We start from the raw sequence: 19952 nt of genomic DNA, 5'->3' as shown, positions 1-19952 counted from the left end.
CGAGTGTTACGATGTTTTCCGAATGCATGTCAAAATACCGGTTTTCGATCAGCGTATCGCAATACGTATCGTTTTCATGTCTGAACCGGTAAAAACCGGTAAACCGGTTATGTTGCGCGGCCCTAGTGTCAACCATGTCAGCGAGCCTGACCACTCTATCCCGTTAGTCACCTCATAGGCATGGACTGCTGAAGGCCAATTGTGTCTCCAACCCACGTAAATCATGTCACGTGTACGTTTCAGGTCAATTTTCTCTCTCGCCGTGATAAATCATTAGACGCGAAAGTGTCAGGTATGAATAAAACAGTATTAGGACAAGTCCGGGTATTAAGTAAACCGAGTTACCTCCCTTATTCTGCTTCTCGGAAGTGTATTGTCAACTGTCAAATCGAAAGTGAAACAACAGTTGTACTCACCGAGTTGCCGAGTTATCTGTCGTCTTGTCTCCTGGATTATTACAGTTACAACATCACATGCCATATTATTACATGGCTGCAGACAGATCTGTTCAGAGGGAAATATGGTAAGAATTGCTATACTGAAACCTGGAATCGGTCTTTGTTGTTGTTACCGCGAGTGTCTCAAATACCTGTGATTAATCAATACTACTGGCAGAAATATCCGGGATAAACTGTTACCTCCAAAATATCACAGTATGAAATACTTACAGTAAAATTGGCTGCACCTAAATCTGTCGAGGAGGAATTGAGGTATAGATCAGCATATTTCAAACTGTAAATTGTTCAGCTGGAACCTTCAATCAATATCTGTGGTAATGGTGAGCTTGTGCAGTGCGCACAAAGTACGTGTAACAGGGTGTAATGGCCAAAACGGGATTTTTCTTTCTATTTCATTTAGTTCCAGTAAAGTAATTTTTCACATTATTTTTCTAAGTATAAGCTCATATAAGAATATTTATTCTTATCTCATCTTAAGATATTGATATGTTTCGATTTTATTTTAAGCTTGAATAGGTTTGTGCATTTGTTCCTTAAAAGTTATTAGTTAAAGGGAGATCATTTCATTAATTTTAAGTATTCCATTATTAAGGTAGGTAATTCAGGGAGGATTGTATTTTAGTCCTTGCTCTTAGTTCTGGGAACCCTGGTTATTTCTCATATCACATATGACAGAGCACATGGCAGGGAGCACATGGCAGGGTGCACATGGCAGTTTGTCTATGTCCATGAAGTTTGTCAAGTTGAAGTTGAAGTATGTAATTTTTTTATTAAAATTGATATTTTATACTTATCCTGATTCATGCTTAAGTGCTTGTCTCTTTCTTCTTGCGAATGATAGTGGAACACTTGAATCCCCTTTTGAAGCTCTCTTTAAAAAAGCGGACGTAAAATCAGTCACCCAGTGTTATCTCCCTTTTCACTCTTTAGGTGGAAAAATGTGTCACATGATCCGACATGCCCCTCACTCTCTCCTGAATATGCGCCCGACACCTGGATTACAGGGAATCCAGAGTGCCATGAGGAGAGGTTGGAAGGGCTTACCGCATGAGTCAGGATAAGTATAAAATATCAATTTTAATAAAAAATTACATATTTTTCCTTATCCTGACTCATGCTTAATTGCTTGTAGAATCCAACGGAAACGGTTGCGGGTCAAGCCACTCTGTGTTCCATGCTGATTTACGTCCTTGAGGGAACTTCTTATAGTACTATGCTAATCCTTCCTTCCAGCTTCCTCTCATGAGTTTGGGGGGGCCACAACTTGTCAGATTTTCAGGAACCGCCTCTCCTGACAGTAAAAGTGGATTTATACGACTCCATGACTTGATTTCTGCATCAAATGGAAAAGTGACCCTTCTTCACATACGAGTAAGTCCTTAGAAGTATAGGGTCTGTAACTGATGCTAGCCTATCTTAGACGTGCGCACTGACTCTAAGCTCCAACTCTTCCGAGTGTCGGCTTTTACAAGTCATGTGATAAAGGGTGAGATTCGTCTCAGCGTCTTTGAGGCACCGTTAATTGTTGTGCTACAACAAGAGGCCCAAACTGGTGGATACCAGAAACATCCTCGGTAGCAATGTCTCTGAGGTAGTGGTTGGCAAACACCGTCTCTGACTTCTATATCACTAACTAGCTGCGTTTGCAAACCCATGGAGCGCATGGTCAACAATCGATTAATCTGGTACCTGGAGACCAATAACCTCCTCAGTGACCTCCAATGTGGTTTCCGAAAAAAACGAAGTACCATTGACCATTTGGTGCATCTGGAAGCATTCATCAAAAACTCCATTGTCAACAAACAACATGCAGTATCTATCTTTTTCGACTTAGAAAAAGCATATGATACAACATGGAAACATGGTATCCTAAAAGATTTACACGAGTTTGGATTGAGGGGTAGATTACCTCAATTCATATCTCGGTTTTTAAATAACAGACAATTTCAAATTCGGGTGGGTTCCACACTGTCTGACTACTTCCACCAAGATCAGGGCGTCCCCCAAGGCAGCATCCTGTCTGTCACACTTTTTAGCATCAAAATTAACAGCCTCACTAACGTTCTGAACAGTTGCGTTGATGGGTCGCTTTTAGCCGATGACTTCAATATTTCATGTCGTGGTAAGAACATGCATTAATAGAAAGGCAGCTACAACTCTGCCTTAACAAAATCCAAAAATGGGCCAATGAAAATGGTTTTAAGTTTTCAAAATCCAAAACAAATTGTATTCACTTTTTGTCGTAAATACAAACCACACAAGGATCCAGACCTAACTTTAGATGGTACTCCCCATCAAAGTAGTAGAAGAGGCCAAATTCCTTTGGACTCATATTCGACCGCCACCTGACATTCTTACCACACATAAAATATTTGAAAACAAAGTGCTTGAAGGCTTTAGACTTGCTAAAAGTAGTTTCAAATACAGAGTGGGGAGGGGATCAGACCACCCTCCTTCACTTGTACAGATCATTAGTCCACAGTAAACTAGATTATGGCTCCATTGTCTACGGTGGAGCCTGCAAAAGCAATTTAGAAAAATTAGTCTCTATCCACCACCAAGGACTAAGGCTCTTCCTGGGAGCTTTTAGGACCTCCCCGGTAGACAGTCTATATGCAGAGGCCAATGAACCTTCCCTTGAACAACGCCGCATTAAACTCTCACTGCAGTATATCACTAAATTACGTTCAAATGAGTCCAATCCAGCATACAATTGTGTTTTCAACCCGCTCTATGAAAACTTATTTCCTAAACTGCCAAGCCTGGTTCCACAACTTGGAATCAGGATCAAACCACACATAACTGCAGCTAAAATTGATCTCGACATCATTGCACCATACCGACTTCTGTCCTCACCACCATGGCAAATGGTGAAACCACAGGTCGATCTCACCCTCACCAAACTCAAAAAGTCTGAAACAAATCCCTTGGTGTTCCAACAGGAATACAACCAATTACGTTCTAAGTATAACACTCACAGATCCATTTTCACAGACGGATCCAAGGACGATGGCCAAGTAGCCAGCGCTACAGTCATTGGAGCCAAGACTGTCTCCTCTAGGATCCCCGACAACAGTTCCATTTTCACCGCTGAAGCCAAAGCTATCCTCTCAGCTTTGACCTACATTCAACAGCAAAATCAGTCCAAAAACTTCACCGTATTTACAGATTCATTATCCTGCCTTCAAGCACTTCTAAGTGTGACTTCAAGTCACCCAATCATCCTGGACATATTAGAACTGTACAACGACCTTTCTACTGGCCAATATGACATAATCCTCTGCTGGTTGCCGGGTCACGTCGGCATAGCAGGTAACACTAAGGCCGATGCTGCAGCAAAAGCAGCTCTTGAAAAGCCCCTATCTCCACTGCTAATCCCATACAGTGACTTCAAACCCACTATCAAAAGCTATACTCGGGACCTGATGCAAAAAAGGTGGGACACTCAAGTAGGAAGAAACAAACTCCATGAATTGAAGCCAACAATCGGTTATACCTACTTGGGATGTCAGTCAAGACGCGATGAGGTAATTTTACGACGATGTCGTATTGGCCACAGTCGATTTACACATGACTATCTGCTGAAAACGGATGGGGGTGGACCCCCCATGTGTGTCTCATGCGATGAGGTGTTCATCGTCAAGCTATTCTGCTTGAATGCGTGGACTTATCGCCTGCAAGGGACTCACATTATGATGCAACAAACCTAAAAGATCTGTTCTCACGCGTGAGCGCCCATCTGATACTGAACTACCTGAGGGAAGTTGAACTGTATCATAAATTGTAACTGTGAAATGTAACAACCATAAATTGTAACTATGAAATGTAACAAACCGCCTGCCTTTAAATTTGATGCTATGACTTTTTCTGCTTTTGAATGACAATGTAATCAATAAATGTCTTTGAAATAAAACTCATTCCGAGTATGTACTTACAATATTTACTAATGCAAACTTGTTCTTGTCACTATATGGCTGGAAAAATGCCGATGTGACGTAAAGCTCAACTCAACTCAACTCAACTCTGACTTCCAATAGCAGCCTTCCATTATTGTCGAGATGGAGCAGTTTCCATGTAGGGCAAGTGTCGATGCCAGTGCTCTGATTTCATGAGGATTGGAGGCTCATCGTGGCTTCCTCTGCGTGTCATGACTTGTGCTGACGTGAGAAGACCAGGTAGGCACTGCCAACTTCGTAGTGGTAAAGGAAGAGAGTACTGCTTGAGATATTATTTGTTGTATCTTGACCCAACGCTCCTCTGGGACGACTGTGCGATTCTGCGATGTGACGAACCGTATTCCTTGGAATTGCAGATCCTGTGTGGGTTGTAGTTTCGATTTGAGGAGATTTACTATCCATCCTAGTAGTCTGATTTTGAAGTCTAGTTGCAGTCTGAGTTGACTGGGATCTTGATGAGCTTGAATCCCGTCATCCAGGTAAAATGCACTGCGCAGACCTCGATGATGTAGATAAGTGATGATTGGCTTTCTCACTCGAGTAAACAACCAGGGGGCCGATGATATTCCAAATCGTAGAACCTTCCATTGGGACCTTCCATTGCTCATTAACAAAAGTTAACAAAATCCGAAAAGAACAAAATCCGAAAAGAACAAAATCCAAAAGGAAAACTGCTCATAGTCTTCAAAAACGAAGACGAGACATTTTGAAGTTGTTTATTATACCTTCCATCTTCCATTGAAGAGGAATCATAGGTATTTCCTTGAGTCCGGATGTATCGGGATGTGAAGATACGCATCCTGTAGATCTATACTGGCGAGGTAGTGTAATGGACGTACGAGTTGTTGTAGTTGAGGCAGATGAATCATTTTGAACTTTGAGGGGCTGCGTAGATAATCTTGGTTGAATTTCCTCATGTTGTATATAAGTCGGAACCTTTCCCTGAAATTTTTCTTTGGTACTAAGAAGATTGGGGAGTAAAAACCGTGACGAACTCCTGTTTTATTTCTTCGATCGCCTGCTTCTCGAGTAGAGTTGTGATAGCATCCAGTAGGTTCTCCCTCTGGTCGGCAGCATAGTTGTGGGCCAGGGAGTTGCTTGTCAATGGTGGTACTGCTTGTAGTTGTATCTTGTATCCTCTGCGTAGGATCTAGGATACATAGTCATCCTGAAGAATTCTCCAATTCTTCCAGTGGCGTTGTAGACGTCCACTCACTGTTGAAGGTTGTGTGGGAACGGCTGGGGATGGAAGACTCCAGTCGTTTCAAACCCATCCTTCAGCGTCTAAAGTTCCTGGCACCTCTGGATGCCCTGCCTCTTCCGGGGTTACCTCTGGGAGCTCCGGTTGGGCTAAGAAAAGAATCCTTGCCTCCTCTGGAACTGCCCTATTCCCTGGCTCTTTGTATTCCTGTAAACTTCGACTTGCTGGAGTAGCGTTACGAGGTCTGACGGATAACACTGGCTAGTGTGTCGATGGACTTGATCATCATTACCTCCCTTGACTCTTTCCTTACTTCCTTGGCTACCTCCTCAATTTCCCCTACGAAATTAGATGGTACTGACCACAGAGCTCTGTATAGTGACTTGGTGAAGTGTTCACTCGACATACAGGAAGACAGCAATCCTTCTTCTTAATAGTGTCAGTCCTGCTGATGTAGATGCCAGATGTTTAGACATGAACTGATGAGCTTTCTTCTGGGTTAGTAATGCCGAGTAGATCATTCTATCTTCTTCCATGGTCGAGTTCCTAAACTTTGCGATGAGTTGAGTTGAGTTGATGGCTCTTGATCTGGCTAAGCCAAAGAAGGTACGTCTGGTAGTTGTGTCTAGTTGTGCCAACTTCTTATCTTCCACTTTGTAAGTCCTTGCTCAGGAGTCGTTGATGATCTTGTAGTTCACATCTATCTCTGCCGCCTTTGTGATGGGTTCCATGTGGTGAAGAGAGAATTTCTTGGCGTTGAATGGTGGGATGCTATTACTCTGGAACTTCGTTGCCTTCCAGAAGGCTGTGCTGAGATTCCCTGGTACATCTGCGACAGGATCGATTGCTGGAAGAGTAAGTGTATCGAAGTCCTCGTTAGACATCCTGTACGTAAATGCTTCATTATCCTCTTTAGAAGGTGATGCAAGTTCTACTACATTTGCCATCCAAGATTTAATCTCTATTTCGGAAAATATGATTCCCCCATCATCTTCAGATTTAGAGGCTTCTAGTTCTGGAAATGGTTGCCATTCTGTCTCTTTCCTGCATGGAGATCTGCGTGGAAACCTGCGCTGAGACTTGCGCGAAGGCGACGAATTCAGAAAAGGATCCTCTTTGGAGTCTTGAGATGTATCTCTGTGCCCTCGCGAAGGTGTAGGTTCTCTTCTATGGTGCCTTCGGGAAGGCTCCTGATGGCTGTCCATATCGGAGGAGGATGATCGGCGATCCTCCGGTGAACGTCTGGTTCTTCTCCTTCACGAAGGCTCCTCTGGTGAAGTATGTCGTAGAGTGTGTGATCCTTCGCGCAGGTTGCTATCTTCTGTGGGGTGTGATCTGCAACCTGTTTGTCCTTCGCCTGGCTTGATGTAGATGGGGCGTCCATGGCTGCTTTCTCCTGTGCGAACCTCCGATCCATCAGGTCCAAAATCTGCTTTGTACACTGCTGCATGAAGACCCCGGGCTTGAAGGTCTGTGACGATGACTGCTGCTGCTGCACTGCAGACGACGCATCTGAGAGTAACGGGGCTTCTCCCAAGGCGCTTCCTGATTATTCAGGCTTGTGACAAGCAACCTTTGCAATTGAACCCTTTTGCAATCTCCAAAGGTATCGCTGGTATCTGCAGAGAGGTTGCCAATGTCACAAAGCTCCGATCTGGCTCTCCCCTGATAGAATGTACCCGGAAACACCAATCTTTAAACCTTCTCAAAATACAAGAATTTGTAAATATCAAGGTCGCTGTCTCAGCACACAAAACCCTTAATTCGTGTAGAGGCATTGTACGGGACAGAGCTCGATGCCTGTCTGACATGACTGAAGAACAAATTGTCAAGGAACTCTCTCAGCAATCCGTCACAGCCGTCAAACGATTTACCTTCAAAAAGGATGGTGTTGTTCAACCAACAAACACCTATCTCTTCACGTTCGCGCGAGCAAACATTCCTGACTCGATTAGAGCTGGTTATTGTAGCATTGGTGTGGAGGTGTATGTCCCCAATCCACTCCGGTGCTACAACTGCCAAAAGTTTGGACATGGATCCAAGTCCTGTCGTTCCTCTGCTGTCTGTTACCGCTGTGGTGACAAGCATGAGGGCAACGACTGTACTAAGGAAGTGAAGTGCCCAAACTGCGGTGGTAACCATATGGCCTCTTCCAAGTTCTGTCCAGTATGGAAACGCGAATCCGAGATTCTGAAGATTCAACACAAAGAAAATATCTCCTTTCACGAAGCAAAGAAGAGGGTTGCAAGTCTAACTGCAGCCCCTTCAACCATCACCTGCTCTGCTGCTGTCTCCCGTCCTACCATCACTACTGCAGCCATCTCATGTCAGGCCGACCTGACATGGGTCACGTCTTCTAAGCCAACTGAACTCAACACAACTCAGCCTATCTCAGCCACTCCATCTCCAACGCCAAAAGTCAAAACTTCTGAATCACAAACACCAGAACAAATGCCAAAACCAGAAACAGAAACTGCACGCAGAAAAAGGGAAAGAAAGAGGCTAGAGAGACTCAAACAACTTGAACTGCCAAACACAAAACCAAAGGCCACCTCTCCCTCAGAGGTCCCCATCGAGGTCCATAACTCCTTTGGCCCTCTGGATATGGAGGTAACTCCATCTCCACCTGACACCATTAAGAGTTCATCAAACGCTTTCTCACGTTCACGTGACATGTCACCAGTGGAAGCACCATGAATCCACAAAACATGATCAAATGGAATTGCAGAGGACTTAAAAATAATTATAATGAATTACAGTTATTGATTCAAGACTTCAAACCATCTGCGTTTTGTCTCCAAGAAACCTACCTAAAAAGGACCGATAAATTTGACATCCGTCAGTACAGTTCCTACCACTCCTTTTCTCCTCCCGGTGTAAAGCCTACAGGAGGCACTTCTATCCTGGTGAGGCAGGGCATCCTTCATAGCCCTGTTCCACTTAAAACCAACCTAGAAACTGTTGCTGTCCGCATAACTCTGAACATAGGGTTTACACTATGTTCCCTTTATCTCCCTCCCACCTCAACTGTCCGCCTATCAGATCTTCAGACCTTATATGATGAACTCCTGAAGCCCTGCATAATCATGGGCGACTTCAACGGCCATAACCCCCTATGGGGGAGTACTGATACAAATAGTAAGGGAAAGATACGTGAAGAGTTTCTCTCAAATAATGATGTATGCATCTTCAACGATGGATCAAACACCTACCTCCATCCTGCCACTGGAACATACTCTGCTCTCGATCTATCACTTACAGATTCTAATCTTTTAAATGAGTTTGAATGGTCGGTCCATGACGACCTTTGTGGAAGCGACCACTTCCCTACAATTCTTACTCCTATCAACCCCACGGATGAACCACCATCAACAAGATGGAATTCTACTAAGGCCAATTGGCCTTTATTCCAAACTCTATGTTCAGAAAAACTTGTGCCGGACAACTTCAGGAATGTTCCTGACCCCATGGAACTATTTTCAGACGTCCTAAATGCCATCGGAGACAAAAGTATTCCTAAATCCTCTGCAAACCCGCACATACGCAAACCATGGTTTGATACAAACTGCAAACAAGCTAGGAAGAATAGGAAGAAGGCGAAAAAATATTTCCGACAACATCCTTCAGTGCACAACCTGAATGCTGTTAAAATGACAAATGCCAGGGCAAAACGTACCTTCAAACAAACTAAACGCCGGTCATGGAGGAAATATGTGTCCAAAATCAACTCCCGCACACCCATGTCCAAGGTGTGGAACATGATTCAAAAGATCAAGGGCAAAGGGTCAAAATCAGGAGTTCACCACCTGAAAGATTGTGACTCCCTCCTAACAAATAAATCTGAAATTGCAAACAAACTTGGCGAAACTTTGGCAAACCACTCCTCCTCATCAAATTATAACCCTCAGTTCCAGAAATATCAAACCCAACAAGAAAAGAAACCAGTCAATTTTAACTCTGATAATGGGGAGGATTACAACGAAACGTTTTCCCTCCATGAATTACGTACTGCCCTAGGACAGGCTCACGACACTGCGGCAGGAGCTGATGAAATCCATTATCAGCTTCTGAAACACCTCCCTGACATAGGCTTGGAAACACTCCTAAATATATTTGATGACATCCGGACACTTCCCCCCTTCGTGGCACAATGCCATTATCATCCCTATACCAAAACCCAGTCGCGATCATACTGATCCCTCAAACTACCGTCCTGTATCGCTAACTAGCTGCGTTTGCAAAACCATGGAGCGCATGGTCAACAATCGATTAATCTGGTACCTGGAGACCAATAACCTCCTCAATCACCTCCAATGTGGTTTCCGAAAAAAACGAAGTACCATTGACCATCTGGTGCGTCTGGAAGCATTCATCAAAAACTCCATTGTCAACAAACAACATGCAGTATCTATCTTGACTTGAGGGGTAGATTACCTCAATTCATATCTCGGTTTTTAAATAACAGACAATTTCAAATTCGGGTGGGTTCCACACTGTCTGACTATTTCCACCAAGATCAGGGCGTCCCCCAAGGCAGCATCCTGTCTGTCACACTTTTTAGCATCAAAATTAACAGCCTCACTAACGTTCTGAACAGTTGCGTTGATGGGTCCCTTTTCGTGGATGACTTCAATATTTCATGTCGTGGTAAGAACATGCACGCAAAAGAAAGGCAGCTACAACTCTGCCTTAACAAAATCCAAAAATGGGCCAATGAAAATGGTTTTAAGTTTTCAAAATCCAAAACAAATTGTATTCACTTTTGTCGTAAATACAAACCACACAAGGACCCAGACCTAACTTTAGGTGGTACTCCCATCAAGGTAGTAGAAGAGGCCAAATTCCTTGGACTCATATTCGACCGCCACCTGACATTCTTACCACACATAAAATATTTGAAAACAAAGTGCTTGAAGGCTCTAGACTTGCTAAAAGTAGTTTCAAATACAGAGTGGGGAGGGGATCAGACCAACCTCCTTAACTTGTACAGATCATTAGTTCGCAGTAAACTAGATTATGGCTCCATTGTCTACGGTGGAGCCTGCAAAATCAGTTTAGAAAAATTGGACTCTATCCACCACCAAGGACTGAGGCTCTGCCTGGGAGCTTTTAGGACCTCTCCGGTAGGCAGTCTATATGCAGAAGCCAATGAACCTTCCCTAGAACAACGCCACATTAAACTCTCACTGCAGTATATCACTAAATTACGTTCAAATGAGCCCAATCCAGCATACAATTGTGTTTTGAAATGGCTCTATGAAAACTTATTTCCTAAACTGCCAAGCCTGGTCCCACCACTTGGAATCAGGATCAAACCACACATAACTGCAGCTAAAATTGATCTCGACTTCATTGCACCATACCGACTTCTGTCCTCACCACCATGGCAAATGGTGAAACCACAGGTCGATCTCACCCTCACCAAACTCAAAAAGTCTGAAACAAATCCCTTGGTGTTCCAACAGGAATACAACCAGTTACGTTCTAAGTATAACACTCACAGATCCATTTTCACAGACGGATCCAAGGACGATGGCCAAGTTGCCAGCGCTACAGTCATTGGAGCCAAGACTATCTCCTCTAGGATCCCCGACAACAGTTCCATTTTCACGGCTGAAGCCAAAGCTATCTTCTCAGCTTTGACCTACATTCAACAGCAAAATCAGTCCAAAAACTTCATTGTATTTACAGATTCATTATCCTGCCTTCAAGCATTTCTAAACGTGACTTCAAGTCACCCAATCATCCTGGACATATTAGAACTGTACAACGACCTTTCTACTGGCCAATATGACATCATCCTCTGCTGGTTGCCGGGTCACGTCGGCATAGCAGGTAACACTAAGGCCGATGCTGCAGCAAAAGCAGCTCTCGAAAAGCCCCTATCTCCACTGCTAATCCCATACAGTGACTTCAAACCCATTATCAAAAGCTATACTCGGGAACTGATGCAAAAAAGGTGGGACACTCAAGTAGGAAGAAACAAACTCCATGAATTGAAGCCAACAATCGGTTATACCTACTTGGGTTGTCAGTCAAGACGCGATGAGGTAATTTTACGACGATGTCGTATTGGCCACAGTCGATTTACACATGACTATCTGCTGAAAACGGATGGGGATGGACCCCCAATGTGTGTCTCTTGCGATGAGGTGTTCACCGTCAAGCATGTTCTGCTTGAATGCGTGGACTTTTCGCCTGCAAGGGACTCACATTATGATGCAACAAACCTAAAAGATCTGTTCTCACGCGTGAGCGCCCATCTGATACTGAACTACCTGAGGGAAGTTGAACTGTATCATAAATTGTAACTGTGAAATGTAACAACCATAAATTGTAACTATGAAATGTAACAAACCGCCTGCCTTTAAATTTGATGCTATGACTTTTTCTGCTTTTGAATGACAATGTAATCAATAAATGTCTTTGAAATAAAACTCATTCCGAGTATGTACTTACAATATTTACTAATGCAAACTTGTTCTCGTCACTATATGGCTGGAAAAATGCCGATGTGACGTAAAGCTCAACTCAACTCAACTCAACTCTCCCAAGGACTGCTGCACTAGTGACGAACTGCCATCTCTATCTGATGTCTGAGTTCATAAAACGTCTGACTGCATTGAGATGACTGCTGATGTTACTGTAGATGAATACCTAGTCTTCTTCCTCACTGGCACTTCAGGGATGAGGATAGGTGGCTCATCATAAACGTCTACTTCATCTGCTGGGATGATCTCTGTAGCAAATGACCTTGTCTTAAGCGCCGCTCCATGTGAAGACTTCACCGGAGTCTTGTTAGTAGACGACTTCTTCTGAGAAGACGATGCCCTCGACTTCTTCGACTGCGATGAGGTTATAGTTGATGTAGACGACCTCTCCATGGAGCCGGAGCTGCCATCAGTCACAGCGACCTGCTCCGTAGACGCAGCCGGTAAACCACTGGAATGGTGACTATCAGTAGACAACAACAAACGGTTATCCACGCAATAATTTGGTTTAAACATGACTTGTGAAAGTCGTCTGGACCTGTCTTTAGTTCGCCTAATAATGGAATGGAGAAGTACAATTAGGACATATTAAAAGCGGATCAGCAAACGACAACCGGTATCTGCAACGACTGCAAGTTTTCATCAAATGTAAACATGATGAAAAAACATGTCAACAATGTGAATAAATACAGGTAATTTGGACAAAATTTCAAACCATATTGTTTGCATATCAATCCTAAAGCCGTATACAGCTGATTTAGTAGCAAAGGCCTAAAAATTAAAGGATATAACGCCATACAGGGACCCAGGCGCTCTCACAGCCGTCCTCAAGGGCAAAGAAGGAGAGAGTGAGGGGCATGTCGGATCATGTGACACATTTTTCCGCCAAAAGAGTCAAAAGGGAGATAACACTGGGTGATTGATTTTACGTCCGCTTTTTTGAAGGGTGCTTCAAAAGGGGATTCAAGTGTTCCACTATCATTCGCAAGAAGAAAGAGACAAGCAATTATGTATGAGTCAGGATAAGGAAAAATTAAAGTTATCTTTATGGGAATACAGTAATGGTGAGCTATTTCTATTTATTCTGTAATTTATTATTTTATGTATAATAATTTGCTAAGGTATGTTAGGTATGTATATTAAACTGTTCCTCTGTTTGCATTTCTTAGACGTAACTTTTGATATTACGCTGAAATAGGGTTTTATATTATAAGTATTAAGCTCAAGTAGCAAGTGTATATTGTCAATCTATTTGTCATAAGTATTATGTTTGCTATTTTACTATTTTGTCAGTCACTTTTTAAGTTTTATTTTATTGCTTTGCAGTTAATCTGCTAGTTCTGACTAAGAAAGAAAAGAAGAGAATAAAAGTCAACATTAAGTTTAAGTGAAGTTTGTTGGTCCTACACAGGGGCATGGAGTAATCACACAGATGTAACCGGGGCTGTTCAATCATGACACACAGGTCGTCTTTGGGTTTCATTTATTTATTTGAGGAGCATAAGTCAGAACAAACGCCCTGAAACATATACATAACAATAAGTACATAGATATATACGCACATGCGTATGTAAGGGTACATTACAATCACAATTCATATTTATATTCATATATATAATCACATTTAATCAAATGGACGAAGTGGTATAATGTAGTTAAATAATATACTGAGTCAAAAAAGAAACTTCACAAAATGTAATTTGAAAAAATAATGAATAATTTGTCTGTGATGATACATCTATGTATCCGAAATGGGATCCCTATCTTTCGCCTCTAGAAAAACGTTAGCAAAACCCACTCAAACCCATTCATTCCTCGTGCAAATGACGTTAGTGACAAATCAGGTTTTGCACGTGCAGTCGATCACGTGATCTTCGCATCGAAGTTTTCTTCCTATGCACGTGTTTGCATTGGCCTCAAAAATTGAAAAAAACATTTTTAAACCACAGTTCTAACGGTACTTGAAATGCCACAATCGTCAAATGTACAACGTGAACGTGCATGTTGCAAGCGAGAAGATCAGTTATTTACGTCGCAAGAGCAATGGGATGCAGCCGTCGTACTGTGTATGACTTGCCAGGTCGTCTACAACAAACTGGCACCACTTCTGATCGCCAAGGGCGGGGCGACCACGTGTGACGTCACGAGCAGAAGACCGTCAAATCGTCCTACGTGACAGATTTCTGCCGGCTACACAAACCATGGCTGAGATGTTTAGAGGTCGACTGTCCTCACAGACCATTCAAAATCGGTTGAGGGCTGCCAATCTCCATTCTCGACGTCCATATCGTGGACCAATATTGACGCCATTTCATCAACGTCAACGTTTGCTGTGGGCCCAACGTCACCTCCGATGGACTCAGATAGGCCTGAACTCGTTCCTTTCATGGCGGCTCATGGCCCAGGTCTACAGTTCCAGCATGATAATGCTCGGCCGCATACCGCGATGTTGACACGAAATTTCCTTCAAAACGCTGGAATCAACGTCATGGACTGGCCGTCGAGGTCCCCTGACCTTAATCCAATAGAGCACGTTTGGGATGCACTTTGGAGAAGGCTTCGTGGTCTTAGGAACCAACCTCAGAATTTGCAGGAACTTGGCGCTGCCTTGCAAGACCAATGGCGCAGAATCCCCAACCACGTGTTCACAAGCATCAGGCAGTCGATGAGGAGACGGTGTTTGGCAGTGGTGAATGCGCGGGGCGGCCATACACGATATTGAACTGAGAAATTTCGCATTTTTATTGTTGTGACTTGACATTCTGTATACCCATGTTTTGGAACGGCGGTGTAGCCTAATTGAACTGATTATGGCACTGTCAGTGTATCGAGTACATCACACAGATCTCACAATGAAATAATAACAGTTTAACCATCTTACCATCTCTTGTTCTTTTATAGTGCCCTGAAGAAGGAATGTGAAGTTTCTTTTTTGACTAAGTATATTTTAAACAAGGCCAATCAGGCGTAAGCTATCTTAAACAAAAAAAATTAGTACATTATGTCATTACAACATTGACTATATACAAATATGTAAAATACAGATATATACATATATAACACTGCCACACAGATGACATCCTTACCTTGTCAGTGTAGTGTGGCAGATACATAATATTGTATTTTTACAGTCATGTACATGTTAGTTTTAAGTTATTTAACAATTTTATGAATGTTTGTATGTTAACAGTCACGTTGCTTGTATAATGTTTATTTATAGTAATGAATGTTTCTTTCTATCAACAAGTCTGGTCATTTTGAAACTGACTATACTCATCTTAACATCTGTCTATTAATAGCTATAAAGTGTCATTCTAGTTGAATTAAGGGTGGTCAGGTAGGGTCACTACATTATTATGTGCCCTTGTTTGATCCAATATGATTGGATCATTCAAATTCTTGCCCTCTTTAGCTAATTCAAATCTTCACTTCACTGTCAGTGTCTGCACTTGCAAGACGCCGGAGAGCGGAAGGTCGCGGGTTCGATCCCCGACCGCGTCATACCAAAAGACGTTAAAATATGGTACTTGTTGGTCCCTGCCTGGCGCTCGGCATTAATGGGTACAACACGAACTGGTCGGCTTGGAGTCAGTATGTGTCTGAGTGGGGTATTCATGCTTCACTGCGGCATTGTATCTCAGTGGGCTAGCACGATAAAAACAGCTTCAGTCTGGGCTAGTACAAGCAGCCGCACATACACATACACACGCATGCACGTCGTCATATGAGCGAAATATTCTCAAGCACGACGTTAACCCATATTCACCTCACTTCACTTGCAAGACGCTTATCCTGTGTTGGGATCTATTCATCTTATGACATCACCACAGATTATACGTACACTCCGTTTGAGACAAAATGATACCGATGAAATGCAATCTAAAACAAATAGACACAAAAGAATAGAACCAACGCGGACTGCAATAAACACAACAGACCATCTCTAGAAAAAATTGGAAACTTTTTGTCACAAAAAATCAAAAGAGTTGTTTAAGAAACTGTCATCATTTATTTGTGCGTTTTCCCAGTTTGTTACAATGGCGCATTGGCAACTAATGGAACAGCGCAAGAAGCGAGATGCACGTGCATTAGTGACGCCAGAGATATGTCATGACTGCTGATTATCAACGTGAGAGAAAATGAAAGTCTATAATTTACAGTTGAGTTGAGTTGGGCTTTACGTCACATCAGCATTTTTCCAGCCATATAGTGATGAGAACAAGTTTGCATTAGTAAACATTGTAAGTACATACTCGGAATTAGTTTTGTTTTAAAAACATATCAAATTTAAAGGCAGGCAATTTGTTAGTCACATTTCACAGTTTCAATTTATGATAGTTACATTTCACAGTTACAATTTATGATACAGATCAACTTCCCTCAAGTAGTTCACTATCAGATGAGCGCACATGCGGGAGAACAGATCTTTAGGTTTGTTGCATCATAATGTGAGTCCCTTGCAGACGATAAGTCCACGCATTCAAGCAGAATATGCTTGATGTTGAAAACCTCATCGCAAGAGACACACATTGGGGGTCCATTCCCATCCGTTTTCAGCAGATAGTCATGTGTAAACCGACTGTGGCCAATACGACATCGTCGTAAAATTACCTCATCACGTCTTGACTGACAACCCAACTAGATATAACCAATTGTTGGTTTCAATTCATAGAGTTTATTTCTTCCTACTTGAGTGTCCCATCGTTTTTGCATGAGGTCCCGAGTATAGCTTTTGATAGTAAAGTCTGATTTCTTCAAGGATGAAAATGACAGGGGGTGACCCAAGTATGCAATTACTAAGTACATACAGCGCACTGCCTGTGCAGTTGGGGCACGTGTCATTTCCCCCGCTCAAAGATTGTTGAAAACCCGTTAAGGCACGTGTATCTCGCATTTCGCGCTCTTCCTTTAGTTGCCAATGCGCCCTTGTAACAAATTTGGCAGGCTTAACGGTGCTGCACTCTGCACCCTAGTACCATACACCAGGATGTTACCATTCCCCACGACATGGCTTCCCAATACCCCGGATCAAAACGAAGACACATGGATACCGACAATTCCTCGTCTGACGAGAGTACGCCCACCCGACCTGACTACTGGCCACGCTTCCTGATTATTGAGGCTTGTGACAAGCAACCTTTGCAATTGAATCCTTTTGCAATCTCCAAAGGTATCGCTGGTATCTGCGGAGAGGTTGCCAATGTCACAAAGCTCCGATCTGGCTCTCTCCTGATAGAATGTACTCGGAAACACCAATCTTTAAATCTTCTCAAAATACAAGAATTTGTAAATATCAAGGTCGCTGTCTCAGCACACAAAACCCTTAATTCGTGTAGAGGCATTGTACGGGACAGAGCTCGATGCCTGTCTGACATGACTGAAGAACAAATTGTCAAGGAACTCTCTCAACAATCCGTCACAGCCAGCCAAACGATTTACCTTCAAAAGGATGGTGTTGTTCAACCAACGAACACCTATCTCTTCACGTTCGCGCGAGCAAACATTCCTGACTCGATTAAAGCTGGTTATTGTAGCATTGGTGTGGAGGTGTATGTCCCCAATCCACCGGTGCTACAACTGCCAAAGTTTGGACATGGATCCAAGTCCTGTCGTTCCTCTGCTGTCTGTTACCGCTGTGGTGACAAGCATGAGGGCAACGACTGTACTAAGGAAGTGAAGTGCCCAAACTGCGCGTGTGGTAACCATATGGCCTCTTCCAAGTTCTGTCCAGTATGGAAACGCGAATCCGAGATACTGAAGATTAAACACAAAGAAAATATCTCCTTTCATGAAGCAAAGAAGAGGGTTGCAAGTCTAACTGCAGCCCCTTCAACCATCACCTACTCTGCTGCTGTCTCCCGCCCTACCATCACTACTGCAACCATCTCATGTCAGACCGACCTGACATGGGTCACGTCTTCTCAGCCAACTGAACTCAACACAACTCAGCCTATCTCAGCCACTCCATCTCCAACGCCAAAAATCAAAACTTCTGAATCACAAACGCCAGAACAAATGCCAAAACCAGAGACAGAAACTGCACGCAGAAAAAGGGGAAAAAAGAGGCTAGAGAGACTAAAGCAACTCGAACAACCGCCAAACACAAAACCAAAGGCCACCTCTCCCTCAGAGGTCCCCATCGAGGTCCATAACTCCTTTGGACCTCTGGATATGGAGGTAACCCCATCTCCACCAGACACCAATAGGAGTTCATCAAACGCTTTCTCACGTTCACGTGACATGTCACCAGTGGAAGCACCATGAATCCACAAAACATGATCCAATGGAATTGCAGAGGACTTAAGAATAATTATAATGAATTACAGTTATTGATTCAAGACTTCAAACCATCTGCGTTTTGTCTCCAAGAAACCTACCTAAAAAGGACCGATAAATTTGACATCCGTCGGTACAGTTCCTACCACTCCTTTTCTCCTCCCGGTGTAAAAGCTACAGGAGGCACTTCTATCCTGGTGAGGCAGGGCATCCTCCATAGCCCTGTTCCACTTAACACCAACCTACAAACTGTTGCTGTCCGCATAACTCTGAACATAGGGTTTACACTATGTTCCCTCTATCTCCCTCCCACCTCAACTGTCCGCCTATCAGATCTTCAGAACTTATACGATCATTTCCCAAAGCCCTGCATAATCATGGGCGACTTCAACGGCCATAACCCCCTATGGGGGAGTAATAGGGAAAGATCCTCGAAGAGTTTCTCTCCAATAATGATGTATGCATCTTCAACGATGGATCAAACACCTACCTCCATCCTGCCACTGGATCATACTCTGCTCTCGATCTATCACTTACAGATTCTAATCTTTTAAATGAGTTCGAAAGGGCGGTCCATGACGACCTTTGTGGAAGCGACCACTTTCCTACAATTCTTACTTCTATCAACCCCACGGATGAACCACCATCAACAAGATGGAATTTTACTAAGGCCAACTGGCCTTTATTCCAAACCCTATGTTCAGAAAAACTTAAGCCGGACAACTTCAGGAATGTTTCTGACCCCATGGAACTATTTTCAGACGTCCTAAATGCCATAGGAGACAAAAGTATTCCTAAGTCCTCTGCAAACCCGCACATACGCAAACCATGGTTTGATACAAACTGCAAACAAGCTAGGAAGAATAGGAAGAAGGCGGAAAAATATTTCCGACACCATCCTACAGTGCATAACCTGAATGCTGTTAAAATGACAAATGCCAGGGCAAAATGTACCTTCAAACAAACTAAACGCCGCTCATGGAGGAAATATGTGTCCAAAATCAACTCCCAAGACACCCATGTCCAAGGTGTGGAACATGATTCAAAAAGATCAAGGGCAAGGGTCAAAATCAGGAGTTCACCACCTGAAAGATGGTGACTCCTTCTAACAAATAAATCTGAAATTGCAAACAAACTCGGCGAAACTTTGGCAAACCACTCCTCCTCATCAAATTATAACCCTCAGTTCCAGAAATATCAAACCCAACAAGAAAAGAAACCAGTCAATTTTAACTCTGATAATGGGGAGGATTACAACGAAGCGCTTTCCCTCCATGAATTACGTACTGCCCTAGGACAAGCTCACGATACTGCGGCAGGAGCTGATGAAATCCATTATCAGCTTCTGAAACACCTCCCTGACTCAGGCTTGGAAACACTCCTAAATATATTTGATGACATCTGGACATCCGGACACTTTCCCCATTCATGGCACAATGCCATTATCATCCCTATACCAAAACCCGGTCGCGATCATACTGAACTACCGTCCTATATCACTAACTAGCTGCGTTTGCAAAACCATGGAGCGCATGGTCAACAATCGATTAATCTGGTACCTGGAGACCAA

General features: G+C 43.1%; 1 protein-coding gene across 3 annotated transcripts in view; it reads left to right on the top strand.

Annotated features, from left to right (window-relative positions):
- The first annotated feature begins 355 nt into the window (after positions 1 to 355).
- Positions 356 to 19952, top strand: part of LOC124289628 (BTB and MATH domain-containing protein 36-like) — a 44712-nt gene continuing 25115 nt past the window's right edge. For all 3 annotated transcript variants that reach the window (XM_046726233.1, XM_046726235.1, XM_046726234.1), the window contains exon 1: positions 356 to 523. In XM_046726233.1, the coding sequence (XP_046582189.1) occupies positions 474 to 523 (50 nt within the window). In that variant the 5' untranslated portion in view covers positions 356 to 473. The remainder of the gene's footprint in view (positions 524 to 19952) is intronic.

Source organism: Haliotis rubra, unplaced genomic scaffold (genome assembly GCF_003918875.1).
Source record: "Haliotis rubra isolate DU_JTF1 unplaced genomic scaffold, ASM391887v1 Scf445, whole genome shotgun sequence".
Classification (NCBI taxonomy): Eukaryota; Metazoa; Mollusca; class Gastropoda; order Lepetellida; family Haliotidae; genus Haliotis; species Haliotis rubra.
Note: the sequence above shows the minus strand (reverse complement) of the source record. Positions and strands in the feature narration are given on the sequence as shown.